Source organism: Gopherus evgoodei, chromosome 19 (genome assembly GCF_007399415.2).
Source record: "Gopherus evgoodei ecotype Sinaloan lineage chromosome 19, rGopEvg1_v1.p, whole genome shotgun sequence".
NCBI classification, from domain to species: Eukaryota; Metazoa; Chordata; order Testudines; family Testudinidae; genus Gopherus; species Gopherus evgoodei.
The window spans coordinates 13,237,009-13,259,900 of NC_044340.1; the positions used below are offsets into that span (position 1 = coordinate 13,237,009).

Here is a 22,892-nt window from a genome sequence, read left to right on the forward strand (position 1 = left end):
TTCTAAAGACCTATGTACATACATTCTGTGGCCTTTATCATTGCAATATCTGGTTGCCTTCTATTTGTCCCTCTCCCTGTTAGCTAAGGGCCAGGTCCTGCAAAGTGTTTCACATGGGCAGCATCTTGCACCTCACGCAGAGCCCTCTTTAAATCAGTGGGGCTCCAGGCAAGCCCCTGCAGCTCCATCTGCAGGATCAGGCTCTAAGAGGCCCGTCCTGTTTGCTCTGTGTGGCAATCAAAGTAAGGGGGGAACTCACAAAATCAATCAATTTTTCTTCATTTGTTTTGCTTGGTTTTTTTTTTCCTCCTTAGGAAATTAACACTGTGCTTTCAAAGGGAAAAAAAAACCACCATCACACCACCCTGGGAATGCCCCTGAGTGATGATATAAATGTGAATTCTGCAGCTTCTCTGCTGCCGATGACAATAACACTTGTATGTATGTGGATGTCTATCTATTTATCTAGTGCATGTATTTTTTCCAAGGGAGTCTATGTCTCTGGCCCTTGAGCGACAAGTGCCTAATATTTCCAGGCTGAATCTTGACTATCTTCAAACTTAACTATTTTGACACCAGAGAACTCTGGTTGTTTCCCCTCAGAAGGTAGAGCTGCGTTATTGCCAGAAGTACATCTCACCCACATGACTGGCCTTCAATGCTAATCCCAGTTGATGGTAGGGAGGGGCTGTCCTGGGAGGCAGCCATGTGGTTAACATTGTGCACAGTGTATTTTTTTCTCCTCTTCTCTCCTTTTCTTTTCAGACATGCAAAATTGTTCCATACAGCCATAGATGTCTCTCCCTGCTGCACTGCCTCTGTCTTTTCTCTTCCAGAAACTCAAGGGCCTGAATTAGCAGGCAGAGAGATCTAAAATCTGCTATCAAATCTGGATGGAAACTGGAAAGGGGATGAATAGCAGAAAGCAAGAAAGAGCAAAGTTGGTTATTTTTCTGGCACATGGATGCAATTACGCTGAGTGCATTCCAGAGGCGTTCCTTTGAATTCTGTGCAGGTCTGCCTACCATTCCTGGGAGAAAGGAAGAAAAAGGGAGGAAAAGTCTCTCTCTCTCCTGGAGACGGAATGTCTGCACTTTCCATCCTCTTTTTGGGTGAGTGGGGCTTTTTTTATGGAAATTAAACTTGCATATGCTTTCTCTGAGCAACAGAAAATGCCACAGGGACTAGCAAAGGAGAAGCTCTTGCAAAGAAAAAAACTTGTAGCAAAGTCTGTTGAGTTCAAAGACTTACTGGTTTAATTTTGTTGTTGGAGTTTTTGTTGTTCTTGTTTTAATTATTACCAGGTTGGGAAATGGGAGAATTTTTAAACCTGCTTTTGCTTTCGTATGTATCGATCGAACCTAGTCATTATAGTGTGAGTTATTTTTGTTTTTAAAAGGTGCAGCGGTTTTAAGCCGTGAACTACTTAGGGGTTTGGCTCTTCTTGACAAAATAAAGGTGAAGAAAGTGTCTTTGTTCCAGGGATGGTGTCAAATTTGTTTAACTTTATTTTGTTTCATCCAGGAATTTTAATTTCAGGTTAAAAAAATAAAAAGAGCTTATTGTTTCCAGTAGAGGCTGCAGACAGATTAGAAACAGATGTGTTAAAGTGCAAGTGGAAGGGAGGTGGGGGAGAGAGATGGGAAAGGGAGGAGAAAAAGAAGGTAGAGAAAGGGAGAGAGAAGGCGACAGAGGAGAGAGAAGAGGGGGAGTGAGACAAAGTAATAGGGGATGGAGAAAGAAGAGAGGGAGAAGAGAAAGGGGGTGACTGAAGGGTGGAAAGGGATGAGGGGTAAAAGAGAAACTGGGGAGAGAGGAGTGGATAAGAGGAATTAAAGTATGATAAGGAGTGAAAAGAAAGAGGGAGGCAGAAGACAGGAAGGGAAGATGAGAGAAAGAATGAATGGAGGAGGAAGGGGTAAGAAAAGGCAGACTGGAAGGAGGGATGTTTATTAAGGAGGAGACCTCTGGAGGAAGGGATTTGCAGCCCTGTAGTATTTGAGGGACCTCGCCTGAGTGACAGGCTCCGAAGCAGCTCCTGGTCTCCAGAGGCTCCACAGTGCAATGAGGTGAGTCTCTGCCTCCATTCCCCTGCCAGATTGCACTGACAGGCAGACAGCTCCACAAGAAATCTTGTGTCAGGGCCGGACGTGGGCTGTGGTGGCTGGATCCCTGCCAGCAGACTGAGGTTGGGTGTGAGGGCAAGGTCTCCTCCTCTCTGGGGAGCGCGAGGTGCCACAGACTCTGAGGGGCAGGTCAGAGAGCCACCACAGTGGCTTAAGACGGGAAGATGGAGATGCTGGAATGGAAGGTCTTGTCTGCTGAGGCTCATAGGTCTGAAAAACAGAGTCTAGTCAGCATTCTAAATAGGGCTCCAAGAGACACAGAACCATCAGTAGAGCTGGCTGAGTAATAATCACGACTCGTGTTCCATTCATTTTTCCCCGCTCCATCAGTTGTTACATACATTAATTATGAACAAAGGTTTTCGTCACTCGAGTGTATGGTTTTCTCTGCAGGGAGGTGGGCTGGAGTGCTAGAGACTGCTGGAGGCAGCTCAGAGACGCTGCAAAGTCTGCAGCAGAAGCACGAGTAGGAGCATGTCCCCTCTGCGCGTTAGCCTCTTCCCTTCTGTCTCCACCCGCTGAGGGTGTTTGAGAGACTCTGAAAGCACATGGCCTTCCAAAGGGACTGGGGTAAAGACCAACAGCTAGTCTCCTCTTAAAAGGGTCAGACCTGGGTCTGCCACACAACCACCACTATATTGGCACTACCTAGCCTAGTTTTATTAGTGGTTAAAGTTAATTCAGGTAGCAGGGGAGGTCAGTGCAGTAGATGAGAAGAAGGGGGAAGTGTGGAGAGCACTCCTTGCCCCAGCCAATGAGAGTAGTTTTTCCCCCACTTTAACCACTGAATCTTATTAAGATGGCTACATATGTGGGACAGACAGGAAGACAGAATTAAGCCTTAGCTGCATTTATACTTTGCATTGCTGTAGCAACCCTTATCCAAGAGTCCCAAATAACTGATGATTATTTGCGTTCTAATAGCCTCTAGACGCTCCCTGGTGCTAAGTGCTGTATGTATCCATAGTTAGAGCCCTGCATGGATACATTTGCATCTGCATCCAATCCGCGAACACTGGCCGTGAATATCCGCAGATTTGCAGGGCTCTACCTACAGTGAAAGATGGTCCCTGCCCTAAGAACTTATAGTTTATTTCAGGGGTCCCCAATGCAGTGCCCGCGGGTGCTATGGCGCCTGCCAGGGGTACTGGCCGGCGGACGAGCATCCGCTGAAATGCCGACGAAATTCGGCGGCATTTCAGCGGCGATGCCTCTGGATGATGCCATTTGTCAGCGGTATTTCAGCGGATGCCTGTCCGCCACCACAGTCCTCCGTGGCCCGTCATCTGGCGCCCGCCAGACAAAAAAGGTTGAGGACCACTGCTTTAAATAATCATGAATGAGTTAAGCCTTACCATCCCTTTGTGAATCTTAGAAGTATTGTTACCCTCATTCTGGCAGAGGGGTAAGTTAAGAGACTTCCCCATGATCATAGCAGAGATGGGACTAGAACCCAGTTCTCCTAGTCCTCTCATCTGAGCCGCAAAATTGTCCTGCACCTCCTTTGTCTCTTCTGCCCCCACTGTACCTGCTCTGTAGATAAATAGAGGAATTCAGTCTTCAGGAACTGTAAGTCCAGCACCATTCACTAATAATATGCTTCAGAGAAAAATAAGAAGGGACCACGGCTCCTCTTCTTGGGATCCGGACATCAGAGTCAGATATAGGAAGGCTTGGAGAGTCTCATTCAGCAGCCAAAAACAATCGACTTGCAACTGTGTTTTTGAAGCTCCAACAGCCCACTTCTCTTCTCACTGTTAAAACAAAGGGAATAGCCTTGGGATAGCATTTGAAAGACACAAGCAAGGGCTGGGAGGAGGGTAGTCGAGGGGAAGCGAAGCACAGCTTGGTTTTCATTGTTATTAAACATGTCTATGGCACTGCTAAGACATGCTGTGCTTTACGGACAGGATGAGGGATGGTCCCTGCCCCAAAACAGTCTAATGGAGATAAACCAGCAGTTCAGGTAAGGATGGGAGGGGAGTCAATGGTGAGAAACAGGAGCAAATGACTCTTGGAAGAAGGGAGGTAAGAAGGGAGGTTGTGCTCTTAAAAGATAAAGTAAGAGACTTTTCCAAGTATGGGGCAGAGCATGAGCAAAAGGCATGAATCAGAGAGTGGGTGGAGGGAACAGAAAAAAGAGAAGTAGAAGGAAAATGTGAAGTGTTTCTAGCTCTGGAGGCTTTGAATTCCAATCCCAATCACACTAGAGCTGGTAGAAAGTTTGCTTTCAAATTGTAGTAAAAACAAAAATGGCTTCTGGGTCGTCAAAATGCAAATATTTGTGGGAAATGTCCATTTTTTATGACTTTTCTTAAAAACCTAAATACTCATTTTTTTCACCTTTTTGGCAACTAAAAGCTGAAAACAATCATCCAGCTGAGCAAATATTTTCAATAAAACCAAAATGTTTTGCTTAAACGACTGCATTGTTTAGTGCCAAAAGTGAAAAAATCAGTTTTGAGATTTTGGTTTTTTTCCTGTGAAAAGCCTCCTCCCCCCAACTGTAGAAAATTTGAGGAAGATGAAAAATGTTTTTTTGCTAATTTTTCAGATTAAAAAAAATCATACCAGTTTCACATTGGTATAATTAGGCTGACTTCAGAAGACTTTGGATTTACAATAGTGTGAATAAAAACAGAATGAGACCCTTCAATGTACCCATCTGAAGGGAACCTGGTAGAAACATTTCACTAGAGCTGAATGGAAAAATTCTGCCAAAATGAAATTTCAGTGAAAAAGAGGGGAAGGGGGAAGGCTTTTTGCAAAAATTGTCTTCCATTTTCCAACCAGTTCCAGAACTGTCATCCCATTGAAAAATATCTCCATTAAAAAAAATTGCTTGTAAAAATATGCATCAGCACATGCAATTTTTAGACACTTTGGGTTAAATTCAGGACTGCTGTAAGTGGCTGCAACTACCTTAACTTACACTAGGGCTAAATTTGACCCCTTTATCTTGGGAAAGGTTTTGTGAATCACAAAGCTAAAAAATATTCCCAGGTTCTCCATACTAGATACATAACAGATGCTGGCAACCACACTGGCTGTGTCTAGCTTCAGAGATACTGCAGATGGGTTCTAGACCCAAAAGAACATAAGATTTGCCTGACCAGATCAGATAATTCATCCATCTAGTCTAGCATCCTGCCTTTTGCCGTGACTGAGACATGATGCTTCTGTAACCCACCCTAATATCCTAAGTGCTGCTGCAACGTTGTATGGTTTGGCAAGAGTACTTACAAATCAGTAGATAAACTGCCTCATAGATCTGCATAGTGGAGATAACCTCCCTCTCAGAACTACAGCAATTTATTACATGGAAAATTAATCTGAGGGAAGTATTCATAGCTTCTTTTAATGTGACTGACCAGCTGGAGGCAAAGAAGAGCCAGCACCATGTGACCAGTCTGCTCTCTCCTTGGGTCACAGCCTGAGAACAACTGCTGTATGTATCTTTTGGGGGTACATTGGGGGTGAGAGAGACAGGATTAGGTTGTAATGAATATAAAGAGAATTCTTTATTTGGCTGCTGGACACCAACAGATCCTGTGGTTCTCTCTAGCTCCGTGATCAACTGATACAGTTAGTGTTGCCTGAAGTTGCCACACAGGTTCTTCCCAAGGCCTGGCCTGAATCTTGACTCTGACTTCCAAATACTCACTATCCTTTAGCATCTTCAAAGCTTTTTATGAGTGCTAATTAATCCCCACAACATTCTCAGTAAGTATTGTTATCCCTATTGTACAGTTAGGGAAGCAGCCAGGAGGTAAGTAACTCAACCAAGGTTATGCAGGGAATCCTTTACAAAGACAAGTTAAAAATAAAGCTGGTCAAGAATTCCCCGCCCTCCCCCACCTGGCCCCCTCTCATGAAAAATATCAATGAAAATAAAGAGTTTTGTGAAAAAAATCTTAGTTTTTGTGTGTTTTTGTTGAAAACCCCCAAACTGTGCATGGGTGTTTGGTTTGTTTTCTGCAATCAGTCCCCCAAATATCTCCATTTAAAATCAGTTTCTGATGAAAACTTGAAAAAAAAATGGACAAAATCCCCTGGAAATATTTTGGGGAAGAAAAGGATCTAGTTAATACTCAGGAACTCCTGGCAGGAGCACAAGGCTGGGACATATTAGATCGCACTTCAGTTTCTAGAGGCAATGTATGCCACAAACTGACTGTGTGTAATAAAGAGAAGGTTTTCTGGTGTCTGGTCTAATTTTCATAGCACTATGTTGAGCTCTGTCCACTGAATCTCTGATATCAAGGAAGTATTTCAGTGTTGTCCCAAGGGTCCACGGTTAGTGAATCAAACTCCAAGACTACTATAGTCTCACTGTATGGGAAAAGGTTATGGTGAAAATCCCTCTAGTGCCAGTTGGCATGAGCACAGCTGTCCCAGAATGGAGTGATCAAGTCTGACAGAGGATGTGCAGTGTCTTATACACTCACCAGAGTGCCAGGATGCATCTTCTGGCATAAAGTGGAGGCTTTTCTGATGCATTTAGGAACTGCAAGCCTAATAATACTAAAGCAGATCAGGGGTCTGCCATAAAGGCTATTAATCCCGCTCCTAGTGGGGGAAGTTGTTACTAGTTTTAATGGACACAGGAAAGAGTGGTACATTAATTAAGAGAGAGGGAAGGGGACTTGGTATTAAGTAACCCCCAAACTCTGCGCTGGCTCTGTCATCTCTTTTTCTCAGCTACATACTGTGCCAGATGCTCAGCTAGTGTAAATTAGCATAGCCCCTATGATTTCAGCAAAACTATGCTAGCATACAGCAGCTTTGGATTTGGCTCATTACTTCGAAACTAAACTTAATCAGGATGGGGAATAGTTTTGGTCTGTGTTTTAGATCTGTTTGGTCTGTGCTTTAGATCTCTTCATCCCACACATTGCTAATGCTCCCATCATTGTAATATATGTGCGCTACATGGCAGGGTCATCGGTTCTTCTTAAAAAAAACAACTCCCTAGTTTATCTTATTTGCTGACATATTTTTCTTTCTTTAGAATCAAACCCAGTGATCTTTGCATGTTTGATAAATTAGGATTTGTTCGATATCCAACAGCACAGGCCTGAACCTACATCACGCTAGGTTGTGAGTTAGAAGATCTCATAAACTAGACTAGGTCAAAATTTGGATGGGATATCATCAAAGGAAAGCCTAGTCCAGGGATCAGCAACCTTTGGCCAGCGGCCCACCAGGGTAAGCACCCTGGTGGGCCAGGCCAGTTTGTTTACCTGCTGCGTCTGCAGGTTCGATCGATCGCGGCTCCCGCTGGCTGCAGTTCGCCACTCCAGGCTAATGGGGATTGCGGGAAGCAGTGTCCAGCACATCCCTTAGCCCGTGCAGCTTCCCGCAGCTCCCATTTGCCTGGAGCGGTGAACCACAGCCAGTGGGAACCGCAGTTGGCCGAACCTGAAACATACCGGCCCGGCCCAAAGGTTGCCGATCCCTGGCCTAGTGCTAGAGAAAGTGGTGTCGGAGATAGTACTGAACCAGCAGGGTGACCTGGCATGCTGAGGTCCTGGGGACAACATCTTTCAGAGAGAATATCAAATGACAGTTGTCATTATGTATTGTTAAAGATGCCACAGAACTTCTCACAAGGCTATAGTGTTGTTATTGTCAAATTCCAGCTGAGTACTTCCATTTTTCCTACCTACAATTTTCCCCAGAAGTTCCAATAGGATAAAATATTCTCTATGTCTCTTATATTGTTATGCTGATGTGTTTCACTCCAGCATGCTACTGCATTATGTGGTGGGGAAGTTATGCATCTTATATTTGTATATGTATTGTAAAATGCTTTGGGATCCTTCTGGATGAAAAGTGCTATAGAAATGTAAGATCAGTAGAGAAAATCATGTGATCTTAAATAGATCTGACTGCTGGGCCCTCATTAAAAAGTTCTTTTTTGTTTGTTATACTGTTCATCTCCTAGTTCATTAGTTAACTGACTAAAATATTTGGGTAACGTCGTGGTGCCACGAATATTCTATTTATTGAGTTCCTTTGAAAAGTTATAATTGGTAAGCATTAGTATTATTGACTCACTCTTTCCTCGTGCATCCACATCTGTCTGTCTTTATCTACCTGTTCTCTCTTGTCTTTTGCTTAGATGGTAATCTCTTTGAGGCAGGGGGAATCTTTTTATTCTGTGTTTATTCAATGCCTAGTGCAATGGGATGCTGGTCCATGACGGGAGCTGCTAAGCACTAGCACAATAATAAGAAGAATGAATCTGAAGTAGCCACAGATATATATTTATGTTACAGGAAAGAACCTGAAGGAAACAAGAAAACATTTACCAACTCATAGAATTGTTCCATGCACCAATGATGTGCGTTTACATTTAGAGTGAGGCCTGGAAGCTATGTAACAGTACACAGCAGTGCATGTGAACATGAGAAAAGTAAGTGAAGAAAAGCAACCTATCTATTTGAAACTGCTGGGGCAATTCAAAGTGGCTGATGTAATTAAAAACAACGAGGAGTCCTTGTGGCACCTTAGAGACTAACAAATTGATTTAGGCATAAGCTTTTGTGGGCTAGAACCCACTTCATCAGATGCATGGAGAGGAAAATACAGTAGTAGGTATAAAACACAGCAGACAAAAGGAGTTGCCTTATCAAGTGGGAGGTCAGTCTTACGAGACAATTCAATTAACAGTAGGATACCAAGGGAGGAAAAATCACTTTTGTAATGGTAATGAGAGTGGCCCATTTCCAGCGACGGCTCCAGGCACCAGCACTCCAAGTGTGTGCCTGGGGCAGCAAGCCGCAGGGGGCGCCCTGCTGGTCCCTGCAAAGGCAGCAGTCAGGCAGCCTTCGGCGTCTTGCCTGCAGGAGGTCTGCCAGTCCCGCGGGTTCGGTAGCAATTCAGCGGCAGGTACGCCGAAACCATGGGACCAGCAGACTTCCTGCAGGCAAGCCGCTGAATCCACGGGACCAGGGACCTCCTGCGGGCAAGTCGCCGAAGGCTGCCTGACTGCTGTGCTTAGGGCGGCAGAAAAGCTAGAGCCACCACTGCCCATTTCCAACAGATGATAAGAAGGTGTGAGTAACAATAGGGGGAAATTAGTATGGGGAAAATTAGGTTTAGGTTTTGTAATGACCAGCCACTCCCAGTCTTTATTGAGGCCTAATCTGATGGTGTCCAGTTTGCAAATCAGTTCCAGTTCTGCAGTTTCACATTGGAGTCTGTTTCTGAAGTTTTTTTTGTTGAAGAATTGCCACTTTTAGGTCTGGTTGAAATCTGGTTAGACATCAGTGTTAACACTCCTTGTGAAAGGCACCACAACTTTTTATAACTGGTCAGAAATCGAGTAGAACTGGTCCAAAAGTCTCCATTTATATATGTTTTACAGAAAATGTCCTTTGTGTTCTAAATGAAAATTTTTGTTTCATATGAAATTTTTCAGATTTTCAACAAAAAGAAATATTTAAAAAAATTGTCTTTTACCCTTTCTTTCTCTTTTATTTATTTATTTTCATTTTGCCACTGGAAAAGGAGGAAAAACTAAAATGCCAAATTATTTTTACTAGAAGTAAAAAAAAATCACAGGAAACTAAAAGGAAAAGAAAATAAAACTTTTCTAAATTGTCCATGGAAAAACAACTGGCATTTTCCCATCTCCCCCCCACCCTGCCCCCACAGGCCCTTGCTTGTATGTCTCCTTTGTGTAATCTGTCATCTGTTTGTGGGGTGTTGGCTCTGTTTGGAAAGAAGCCTTGTGAAATTGCAGTGCTGCTTCCCAGAAATGTCCCTCCTTGCACAACTGGCTCCTAAGGAAGGAGAGCTCTTTCTGTTTATCCTCATGATCGCAACAAATACCTCTGCTTCCCTCATGGCAAATACAGGGGTTTTACAAGGAGGACAGATAGCCTGGGAATTTGGGGATTGTTTGAATCTTTAGAAATTCCCTGGGGAAGAGAGAATGTAAACAAGCACCCGGATAAAGCTTTCAGTGTGTGTGGGAGGGACAAGATGTTAAAATTAACTGGAATTATGCATGAGTAAGGACTGCAGGATTGGCCCCAATCAGGGGTGGCTCCAGGCACTAGCGCAGCAAGCGTGTGCCTGGGGCGGCAAGCCGTGGGAGGCAGCCTGCTGGTTGCTCTGAGGGCGGCAGTCAGGCAGCCTTCGGCGACATTTTTGTGGGAGGGGTCCGCTGGTCCTGCGGTTTCAGCGGCAATTTGGCAGCAAGTACACCAAAGGCGCAGGACCGGCTGATCACCCGCAGAACCACCACCAAATCCTCCGCATGACTGGCGGACCCGCAGAAATGCCGCTGAAGGCTGCTGTGCTTGGGGCAGCAAAACACATAGAGCCGCTCCTGGGGTGGGTGGGTGGGTGGGTGTGTGTGTGTGTTCACGCGCGCTCATGTTCAGATTCTGCCTCTGTGCTTGATCCCCAGAGGAAAAGTGTCTGTTATAGCACTGGCAGTGGCCTTGTAGTTCAAGCTGCAGCAGTTAATGCTTTTAGTTGTGGAGGTCTCTGATTCAGTCCACAGTGTGTCAGCCAAGATGGTGGCCATTGCTATATCCTGTGCATGCAAGCAGGAATGACTGGTGTGTGTTTGAACTTATGCATAAGTGTCTGCGTATGTATTATGTGTGCGACTCCCTGTGTGTTTTGAGCGTGCTGGCACGTGTGTTATGAAGCAGCGGCATTCTGGCTGCAGTGTAAACTTGGCGCCCGTCCTGTCTCAAAGATGAATGGGTCTTTTTCAGACGGGTTCTTCGTCTATTTTTAGAAAATTGCTAGTTTCCAAGTGGCTCAGTGAAGAGGCTTGGGTGAAATCAGGTCACTAAGGGTACGTCTGCACTGCAATTAAATACCCGTGGCTGGCCCGTGCCAGCTGACTCGGGCTTGCGGAACTCGGGCTGCAAAACTCCAGTTTAGTTGTTCAGGCTCAGACAGGCTTATGGGTCTAGGGCTCTGGGACCCTCCCCGCACATGGTTATGAATAGATATTCGGAAGACTCAAAGGGAGGGGGATCAGGAAACGTAACATCATGAATAATGGCAAAGGTATAAATTGAAAGTGTCCCCTAAGGGCTTCTTGCCAGCAATGGGAATGGGAATTAGCAGAAAAAAGGAGAACACAGTGTATTATTTCTCTCATTTACCCTGGCTATCATCTCCTCCCTTTTATACCTATGGGCCCTAACAGTACTGGCTGGCATAGTAGCTGTGACAGAGCAGAGCTCTGGTGATAAGAGCACAAGACCCCAAGATAGGCATTTTAATGCTGGTTTGGATGCTTACTCTTCCTGGGAAAGTCACTTATTATTTGTATTATTGTAACACCTAAGAGCCCCAGTCATGGACCAGGATCCCATTATGCCAGGTGCTGTACAAACACTGAACAAAAAAAACGGTTCCTACCCCAACCAGCTTACAATTTAAGTATAAAACAAGAAATAACAGATGGATTCAGACAGATGGATGGGGGGAAGACAAGTAAACAATGAGACAGTATTGGTCAGCATAACAGGAAGTGGTCTCAGAATGCTAGCAGCCTAACCCTTCTCAGGTTTTTTGTAGGCTCTTAGCCTCACTGTGTCTCGGTTTCCCAATATGTAAAGAGAGGTCAGTTCTCCCTTACAGATGGGTTAATGTTTGGAAAGTATATTGCAGATGGTAATATGATGACTGGACAGCGGTATGAAACAAGTTCTCTTCTGAAAGCCTAATCTGCACCTTCCTCCTTTCCAGGAAAAGGCCGGGTTGTTTCTGGAACGCATATGTTCTTCTAGCTCATTATCTGTCCTAAACCGCAAAGGCTTCACTTGTGTATACCAGAATCCCTCTCCTGCAAGGATCATTGCACATTAACGGGTGCATTTCCAGCCTGGCTTCCTTTCTCTCAGATGTAGATTGTCCCCCCTTTTTTTGTGTGCCTACAAAATGAATTTGGGGCACAAATCAGAGTGTGTTTGGTTGCAGATGATTTGTCCCAACAATTGATTAGGGAGAGAGGTAGGAACTCAGGTCTGTGCCTGCAGTTTAATTGTCTGTGGAAAAAGGTCACTGCAAATTTTGTGGGCAGGCAAGCTGCATCTGCAGAGGGAGCCTGCCCTTCTCAGAATGAAAGGTGTGCATAGCTAAAAGAGAATAATGAGGAGGAGGAAAGGACGGGTTTTGTTCTAACAGCAGTGCCACACAACTGCTACTTTCCACTCCTATAGATCTTTCATAATAAGGAACTAATAGGACTTTTACAAGTGTACAAGCTAATTAATGTTGCCTCACAATTCTCTGTGGGGTGAAGAAGTGTTATTAGCCCTATTTTAGAGACGGCTAAGGTGAGGCACAAACCGTTGCCCAAGACCACACAGTGACTGAGCAGCACAGCTGAGAATGTAGAACCCAAGAGTCCTGACTCCCAAATCTTCTACTTCAACCACTGCTGTGTCCTGTTCTAATACCTCCTGAAATACACCCAGCTGCAGATAGCTGAATCAGTAAAGGCCAACAAATAAATGCACGGGGATCATTACAATAGGCAGAAAAGCTTTTCATACTGATGTGAATTAACTCTTATCTGGAGGGATGACTTCAAAGGGGAAGAGAAGTCTGATTTGGCCTTGCTTCCTGCTAAAATTGCTCAACAATTAATATAAAAAATGATGGTGGGGTTTATAACATGGACACATTGCCACTAGATACTGTTCTGACTACATGAATGACACAATAAAGTTTTATTAAGAGAATCCCCACAAGAAAATTAATTTGGGGCTCCATATGTTTGTTCCCTTTATTGTTTTGCTCCACATTTGGGCAGGGACTGTCTAAACACTCCATGTAGAGTACTTATAATGCTCCCTTTACTGTCGTATCTGAGCACCTCAAGTCTTCCTGTATTTATCCTCACAAACCCCCTGTGAGGTAGGGGAGTGCTATTATTCCCATGTTACAGATGAGGCACTGAGGCACAGAGAGATTGTGGCTACACTATGAGCCAGGGCTGTGATTCCCATATGTTGATATATATTTGCTGATCTGGTGTGCTAAAAATAGTAGTGTAACTGTAGCACTGTACTAACTACCTCAAGTACAAACCCACCTGAATCCTGTGGGTATATACTGGGAGCTGTTAGCCTGCATCACTACAGCGACAATACTATTTTATCATGTTAGCCTGATGACAGCTAGCACAAGTATGTCCACAGGACCTGGGAATCACACCTGTGGGTATGTTTCTGTAGCTGCTGGGAAGGTGTTCCCCAGCACAGATAGATAGACACACTAGTGGACTATAGGAAGACTGTGGTCAAACAGGGACTTGAAATGGGTGTTTTAACCACTGAAACATCCTTCTTCTTTGGATCAACCTGTAGTAAGGGGAAAGAGTGAGGCCTTTAATTAAAAAAAAAATGTACATCAGGAGAGATGGGTTCAGTTCCCAGCTCTCCTGCAGACCTTGGCCAACTCATATAGTGTCTCTTTTCCTCATCTGCTTGTGCACTGTACTCTTTTCTTGACTATTAAGGCTGTGCCTTTTTTGGGGCCGGGACTCTCTTTTTTACAATGTGTTTGTACAACATGCAGTACAATGGGGCCCCAATCTTGGTTGGGTCCTTCAGGCGCTACTTAATATAAATCAACATCATGATAAGAACCATTCAGTTCCCTTCCCCATTTGCTCTTTAGTAAAAATATCAGCAGGGGGTGGTTTTCCTGTACTCAGAATATTTATGAGATATGTGCTAGCTGGGTCTCACAGCTCAGCCTGTTGAGAAGAAACACACACAGAGACACACACACATATACATATATATATATAGAGAGAGAGACTAAATAAAATTTCAGCAGCTATGGAAATGTTTAATATAGAAATGAACTCTATCTGTTAGCACAGGAATGCAGAGCGCTAGGAAACCACGGAAGGCAGGAGGGATCTTCCATATACCAGACAGAGCTTGGCATATCAAACTAAAACACAGTCAGGCTTTTTTTTTTTTCCATTTCAGAAAAAAAAAATCATAGGGTTTTCAACCTTGAAGGCAAATCACTTTGTGACTTCATTGTTTAAATTTAGGTTTTGTTTTGCGGGGGGGATCATTAGACTTCAAGCAAAAGCCTCATAGCCCAGGGACTGTCACTTCTGATTACTTCCAGTGACACTTCCAATTATTTCCAATCACAATTCCAGGGACAAGAGGGAAACAAAGCCAGATTTTCCAACATCAAGCTTTCTGAACAAAGGACCATTTATTTATCAGACCACTGCAGAAAGGGAAGTACCAGGGTAGATTCTGAGTTCAGTTACATCAGAGTAAATCCAATAGAATTGGAGTCAAAGCCATTGCATCTTTGAATAACAGAAGAACACTGGGAATCAAGAGTTCTGTTCCTGATTCTGGCTCTGATATACTTAGTAACACAAGGCAAGTCGTTTTCCCTGTCTGTGCCTCAGTTTCCCCAGATGTAAAAGGGGGAAAGAATGCACTTCAGAGAGGCTGCACAAAGCTTATATGAAAGGGGCTGTGGAAATGCATAACTATTATCGTTTAGAAAGAGAGTGAAATGAGGGAGAATGTGCTGGAAACAGGAGACCAATGTCTCTGCTGGGGAAACGCCATTGACCTTAATGGAAATATGCCAGCAGAGAATTTGGCCCAACTGTAATTCAGGAGACACTTGCTATTGTATCATTTAATAGGCCTCCCCAATAACGGACGGAGAGAGAAAGAAAGAGGAATGACTGATGCATGTGTAACTGATTATAATTCCTCAGGGCTTGCGCCTCGCAGCCTTGAAACAGAAGGCAGCTGCTGCTCTCACCAGTGGCAGTGGCAGGCAACAATGCCTCCCAAATGTGTCCCAGTTCAACTCATTAAATTGTGGCTAGCACAAGTAACGGGTTCAGTGGCCAGGGATCATGTGGTCAGAGTGGAAGGAGCCACTACTGATCGGGGCCTGCCCAGGGGAAAATGAGATGGATGTTTTACTTCAGCCTGGTAATGCAACCGTCTCATCATTTTCTGACCTGTAATATCAGATGATGACAATGCAGCATTGGGTCAATGATGCGTTTAGGCACCTCTGGATTTAAAGGGCCAGATTCTCCACTTCCCTCCTCTGATTCCATTGCTATTCTTAATATACACCAGTTCAAGTAAGAGCAGAATCAAGGTCCAAGTGATAAAACCCCTTCTTCAGCTTTGGTGCACTAGATCTTTGCATAACATAAAACTGTTTTCACTTTTCTGACTTGACAGACATATTAATTAATTGTGACTTCAGAGTACCACAGGCCAATTCCCAGCAGAACTACGTCTCCGAGTTGGGGGATCAACAATGAAGCAGACTGTATTCCTGCTGCCTAGGTGTTTGGATCAGCTCTGTGGCAAGATGAGACCTGCCACTAGAGCTGGTAAAAAAGTTCCTTTTTGTTTTAGAATGTTTGTTAGTAATAGCACAGTGCCTCGGCCAAAGTCCAGTTCTGCTTATTACTTGCTAGTAACCTAAATGCCTACCAGAGATGGATGTGGCACCCCTCACTTTGTTTTCGGTCCTAGACTGCTGTGCGCTGTGAAGCAGCCATTTTTTCTACCTCAGAGGAAGGTGAAGTGATTTCAGTATCTGTGTCTATCTGATCAAATCTATTCTTCTGTAAAGTACCGTGGAATGGAAGTAGCTATATATAAATGCAAGATATTATTATTTGGCACACTGAGCACAAGCAGTGGAGTGCATAGATATTTTTGTCATCAAAGTTCAGAAATTCACTTTCAGATCAGTGGCTTTGCCATTATTATTCGTCCAAGGCCTTCAAAATCTAGCCAGACATCAGCACTGAAGCCTATGCTTTTTTTTTTTGCTTTTTTTTTTTTCCTCCTCGGCTTTCTCAGCTTCTATGCCTGCTGGAACAAGTCTAGTTTTCATTATAGGTGCACATCACTGGTGTTGCATTGAGGCGCTGCTCTCCTGAGAGCCCAGCATTAATAGCCTATGACTTTCAGCATTTCATATGAAGAATTAACAGCTTTATTGAACACTTCCTTTCTGGCTGGATATCTATACAGAACTGATTAGTCCTGTTCCAGTATGGACTGACCCTTGTGGAAAACCCATCCCTACTTTGGTTGTTCGAAACTCTTGTTTGGCAATACAAGGTGGATTTTCACAAGACATTGTGATGATCAATATCACATAATTCTGCATTCGGTGCAGCCCACTATTTTCCATATTTCTTTCCCAAAGTGGAATTTTAGGGAAGTGGGTGGATTTTCTGTTGGTTAAAGCAATAGGCTGGGAGTTGGGATATCTGGATTCTGGTTCTGGTTCTGCTACTTACTGTGTGACAAGAAATGTAGGCCTCAATTTTTAAAAGTACCCACTAATTTTGAGTGCCTCTATTTTCAGGTGGCCATCGTGAGTCATCTAGGGCCAGCACCTCTGAAAATGAAGCCCGAGGAGCAGATCCAAAGCCAATTGGAGAGACTCCCACTGACTTCAGTGGGCTTTAGATCAGGCCCTAGCTGTGTCAGCTAGTGGACACTATTGAAAGTGTAGGCTTCAGCCTCGGTATGCCTCAGCCTCCCACCTGTGAAATGAGAATAATATGCATTTGTCTGGGTGAAGCTTAAATCATGGTTTTAAAAATGCTTTGCAATCACCGTAGAAAAGGTGCTGCAGAAATGCAGGGTATTCTTATGTCAAAGTAAATGAACTGAAAGCCATAGAAGAAGTGATAATACTGCAGCTGTTAGTTATTTCAGATTCACAATGACCTCGTGCGAGAAAGGTTGAGGACTCTGAGGTCACTTGCTTTGGAACTAATGATCCTGTAATGCACAGTAGTACTTCCTCTAATTACTTACTTTTTCCCTATTTAGTAACGCCTTGGGCATGTTGCTTCCATTGCAGGGCTGTGGTGAATGCACACCCATTAGTAAGCAAAGCCACCTAAAGGGAGTGGTGGCTTCTCTTTCTTTCTCTATTGACTTCAAGTTCTTCTCAGCATCATTGTTGGATTTCCCTGCTCCCCATTTTGTGAGTGATGAGGGAGGGGGAAAGCAGCAAGCAAAATCTAAATAGAAGAAACTGGTGGATTGTGACACCAGATGGAAATACATGGAAGTATAATTTACACTGCAAACCCTTTCAGACAGGGGCCATCTTTTGTTCTGTGTTTGGACAACACCTGGAACAATGGTATCCTGCTCCATTACTGGGCTCCTAGGTGCTACAGTAACACAAATAATAATAATACTGTAATAATAATTAATATCAAGTACGGGGTATGGGGGTGCATGCATTGTGCACTTATAAGTTAGGAACAGGAGAAGATCTCAAGCCTAGCCTTGTGAGTACTCACCTCTCATCACCTTGACAGATAAAATGGGAACCAAGATGTACGGAGCCCACATATGATGGTGTTAATGGCACAAGGACATGTTCAGGTACCCTGCTGATGGTCATTGTAACAGGGTGGCTTACTCAGGGGCTGGAGAGCCTGGAGTTAATCCAGACCTGATTACAGGATGAGCCATGAATTGAATCAGAGGATTCCAAGATAAAAAGAGCAGGAAGCTGCAGGGATGGGGGAAGCCTAGGAGACTGTGGGTATATTTGCAGAGGCTCTCGGGAGCAAGATGGCTCTTGCAGGGTCAACAGGGGGAAAGCTCTTCAGGCAGCACGGCATGGCAGAGATCTCTGCCCAAACAGGGGAGGGGCTGTAAAGGCTTATTGGGATGAGGAATATGTGATGTTTATTTTGGGTTAATTAAACCAGAGTCACTGAATTGGGCTTGGGGTCTAGATGGTCTCTATGCACAGGAGCTCTCAATATATTGGAACCCAAGAGGGGACTGTCTGAACTATTTTTGACCTGAGTGAGTTCTTAAAAGGGCCCTCAAGGGGGGAAGGAACAGAGGCAAAGTACTGCTGAGGCACCGTTGGACACAAGGGAGTGCTTGAGGGACAGTCAGTCGCCACACTGCTACAGTCACCATTGTAAATGACTTGACAGACCGACTGTAAGGGCCTTATAGGAAAACCTGTAAAGCCTTAAGGCTATAGGTCAATGTTCTGATTTTTGAAGGTGCTGAGGAGGACGCTCAGCCCCCATTAACATCAATGAAAGAGGTTTGTTCTGATTGGAACAAAAAAGATATCCCTAATGCTAAACTAATTTTTAAGTGTACTTTTTTGCCAAAGCTCCCAGTTTCTGGCCAGTTCCAGACCCTGCAAAGAGCTCTTTCACACTGCTGGCTCTCAGCATCTCAAGAAACCTAACTGTAACTCACTTTGATCTGCATCCATCTCTGCGGACACCCCCCCTCCCCGGTACTTCCTGGGTACCCACAGTCATAGGAGTTCCGAAACTGGCTTGCAGCCAGAGTTCAGCAGGTCTCCATGGGGTAGCACGTAGACGTGGAGGGAACAGATCACTGGATCTGATAGCCTGTATATCGGAGGCCATAGAATTTCACTCAGCTACCCCTATATTGAACCCAATAATGGTGTCAGATTAAAGCATATATTCCAGAAAGACACCCAGTCTTCATTTGAAGATATCAAGACACAGAAAATCCACCATTCAGTAGTTTAGTCTTAGTGATTGATCATTCTCACTGTTTAAAAAAAAAAAAAAAAAGTGCCTTATTTCTAATTTGAGTTTGTCTGGGTTCCACTTCCAGCCGATTGGTTCTTCTTCTCACTTTCTCTGCTAGGCTGAAGAGCGCTTGAGTACCTGGAATATTCTTCCTGTGAAGGTACTTATACACCCTAATCAAGTTACCTCTCAGTCTTTCTGATGATAAACTACTCAGATTGAGCTGTTGAAGCTTTTCCCCTTCCTTCGTTTGCAGCGGTGGTTTTGCTAAAGCAGAGGGATTGCTGGAGCATGGAGCTCTGCTGAATTTTTGCTGCCAAGCCTCATACAATAAGGTGAACTTCACAATTGGCCAAGATTTTCAGAAGCAGCTAGTGATACAGGGATACAATTTGATATAATTTAAATGTGCTTGATTTCCAGAAGGCTGGTGCTCAGTGCTTTTGGAAAATCAGGCCCTTTAACATGTCTTAAGTTGAGGCCCTGAAGATCGAGCCCCCGCCCCCAAAATGCTTGTCACATTTTTGAAAACGTTTTTCAAATGCATGCTTACTCTGATCTCCACAACCCCACAGAGCAAGAACAGTACAGCTTTTTAAATTGAATTCAAGTAAATTTCAGCTGGATTCATATTCTTCTCTCTCTGCTTGGATATACTTCTCTCTCTAAGGCTCCAGTAGGAGAGAAACATGAGTGGGGAGAGGAGCTGATAACATTCATGCATGTGGAAGGATTTATTTAACTGGCCTGTTAAATAAATTACTCGAGATGCCAATATCATCTGTCTCCCCTATTAGAGCTCCTTCCTAGAGCAACTAAAGGCAATGGACTGTTCTAAGCCCTTTTTGACTTTTCCATAGCTGAAGCAACCACAGAACAGTGGTCCTGAGATGGACCCTCTGTAAGGGTATGGCTGTGCTGCAGTGAGTCAGGACATGCATTGCAGCATGTATAAGCATACCCAAGTTACACTGTGATCAAACTAGCTGACTAGCTATAGGAGCATTGGCAGGATGTCAGCACGGGCTAGCCACCCCAGAACAATCCCACCTGGGACCCTTGGTATGTAGCCGGGTGGCTAGCTCATGCCACTATGACTATCCTGCTATTTTTAGCAAGCTAGCTTGATCCAAGCTAGCTCAAGTTTGCCTACCCATGTTGTCCTGATTTCTGTCTCTGGAAACAAGTTTAATGGTAGGTTTCAGAGTAGCAGCCGTGTTAGTCTGTATACGCAAAAAGAACAGGAGTACTACTTGTGGCACCTTACAGACTAACAAACTTATTTGAGCATAAGCTTTCGTGGGCTACAGCCCACTTCTTTGGATGCATAGATTCAATGAAAAAAATCCACACACACACCTTATCACAAAGTACCTAGTAAGGTGTACGGTGAAGACTATTAAGCGAGCAGCAGAAACTAGTGGGTCATCACAGTGGGTTGTACTGGACACCCAAAAGGAAGCTTTAACGTCGACCCTTAGGAGCAGGGAATGCCGATGTGGGGTAGTTTTTATTTTTTAGTGACAGTCTCGCTGCATTTCCCAGGCAGTGGGATCCTTTGAATTCGAACTTGGTTAGCAGTGTCCAATGGAAGTCATCTGTGTGAGCTACCTACCTGTTTCTGACAAAGAAAAGCTCCTAGTGGGCTACGTTTTCCCTTCGGTTAAGCTACTGCTGCAACTCCACTGAAGTAAACCGGGTTTTGCTGACATAACAGAGAGGTGACCTGCTGTCTGTGTGGAAGATGAAAATGGGTGCTTATGAAAGGCCTGAGAATCACTGCACTTCTGCCTCCAGCCCTTCCTTGGCTGCACAGTGTGATGAGGTTCATCACCGTCATGGCATGGTGCATGATGTGCCCCCTCTAATAGCCTGCTGCTGCTTAAAAAAAGGTTGGGGCTTGTAGTCTTGGGAACAGATGTTCAAAGGTATTTGGGTGCCTACAGGTGCAGAGAGATGCCTAGTGGGGATTTCAAAGGCTCTTAAGCAGGCTAGATGCTTAACTCCTGTTGATTTGCTTCTAGTCATTTGTGTTTAAGGCCCTGTGACTAATCCCTGCTCTTGCTTGTGCATATTGCCTTGCTTGAGTCTTCAGTGGAAGACTGGAGAGCCGAGACCAGAAAACTCATTCAGCTAGTGTGAGATTCCCATTGGGTTTCCCCACATCGAGTGCTGGAGAAAACAGAACACTGTCTGCTCCTCTCTTCCTAAGAGCCCATGTCTAATGCCTAGGGCTGGCCTATTGGGTGGGGATGATATGGGTCCCCCTGTGAACACTGATAGATGAAACTTTGCACCGAACACAAGATTGTAAAAGTTACATTTACTTTAAACCCTGTTTCCATGAAGAGGCCCCACTTGCTAAGCGTAGCCTCTTTGGGGTAAGGATTGTTCTTTTGTTTGGTGTCTGTACAGAGCCTAATGGGGGTCCTGGTCCTTGACTAGGGCTCCTAAGTGCTGCCATGACAAATAATAATAATAACCTCCATCATCTTTTCAGCCAAACACCTTATGCATTACAAAACCTTTGCCTGCCCACTCCCTCTCCCACCCAGCCCAATCAGTCCTCTCAGTCACTTCCGATTCTCCAGCCATATGTACCGTAAAACTTGGTCTACATGGACAAGCAGTGGCTTATTCAGTAGCTGCTGGCTTCCTTCATTGTGATGAGACATGCTTCGGGCATGCCGAGGCTCTTTTCACTCAGCATACATGTCTCCTCTTGCGGTTTTGGCTGCATTAGGCCTCCTGGTTGAGTCCAGAATATTCCCTGCAGATGTTTGCCTCTCTGGACTCCAGCAGTATCATGTCAGTGGGATGGAAAATCTCTCCCCAACTGAAAGCACCTGGTGTGTTGAGGCTCTGGAGTATTAACATCCAGCTTTTGGGAACATAAAGAATTAGTGAACTTCTTTTGCTGAGAGTGGAGTTTGGCTGTTGTAAAAGAGCTTGCCACCAGTTTCCCTTGCTAGTTGCTGGCGTACAGACATCTTTTGGTTTAATTTTAATTGATGATCTGGCAGAGAGGAAGAACCTCTGTCAGGGACAGAACCATAACAAGGAATTTTTGCGTGTGAGGCAAGGGCCAGCTCCAGGCTCTTCGGCGGCAATTCGGCGGCGGGTCCCTGAGTCCCTGTCGGAGAGAAGGACCCACCGCCGAAGAATGAATGAAGCGGCGGTGGCAATTTGGCGGCAGGCCCTTCCCTCCAACAGGGACTCAGGGACCCGCCACTAAATTGCCGCCGAAGAAATGGCAGCGATAGAGCTTCCACCGAAGTGCCGCCAATTGCAGTAGAGCTGCGCCCCTCTGCTTTGCGCGCCCGAGGCAAGGGCTTCCCTTGCCTCGCCCTTGTTATGGCACTGGTCAGGGATCTTTATAAAATGGCAAATACGTCCTTTCAGGGTCTCTGCATGGGACAGATATGGAATTGAACCCACCCCAGATCAGTTCCTGAGTGGGGGGGTTGGGCATGAGGTGTAGACAGAAAATTATGCCCCACTGCAGTTCCCTGAATGGAGAGTTTTTGTTGTCATTACATGCAACACAGGTATGTTCCTGTCTGTGTTCTCTGAAAGGCATGACTTCAGGGTCACTTCTGGTCACCCCTTGGTGCTACTGTAATGTAAACATGAATTAAATCATAAGCATCCTTGCTTTCCCAGTGTCCGAGAGAGACAAGGACGTGGAATCTAACTTGCTTAGGCTCAGCCAGGATAAGGTAGAAAGTGGTTAATTGTTTTGGTTTATTGTAAAGATTTATTTTACATGTTGCTTGTTGAGCAGTAGCTTTGTGCTCAGTGCTGTACAGATAATGGACAAAGTCCTTGTGTGCCACAAGGGGCTCACAATCTAAGTTAGACAGATTTTTATAGTCCAGACAATCTCCTACATGAATCAAATGCATTGGAACACTGAGAACAACTGACACAGACTCATAGACTTTAAGGTCAGAAGGGACCATTATGATCTTCTAGTTTGACTTCCTGCACAATGCAGGCCACAGAATCTCACCCACCCACTCCTGTAACAAACCCCTGACCTATGTCTGAGCCATTGAAGTCCTCAACTTGAGGTTTAAAGACTTCAAGGTGCAGAGAATCCTCCAGCAAGTGATCCGTGCCCCACACAGCAGAGGAAGGCGAAAACCCCCAGGGGCCTTTGCCAATTTGCCCTGGAGGAAAATTCCTTC

The 22,892-nt window shown here is 44.6% G+C and overlaps 1 protein-coding gene across 1 annotated transcript in view; it reads left to right on the forward strand.

The window, feature by feature from the left end:
• Nucleotides 1-743: 743 nt before the first annotated feature.
• The window catches only part of CLMP (CXADR like membrane protein), a 73,541-nt gene continuing 51,392 nt past the window's right edge, over nucleotides 744-22,892 (forward strand). Inside the window, exon 1 of the mRNA XM_030538572.1 lies at nucleotides 744-1,112. Within this exon, the coding sequence (XP_030394432.1) occupies nucleotides 1,085-1,112 (28 nt within the window). The 5' untranslated portion in view covers nucleotides 744-1,084. The remainder of the gene's footprint in view (nucleotides 1,113-22,892) is intronic.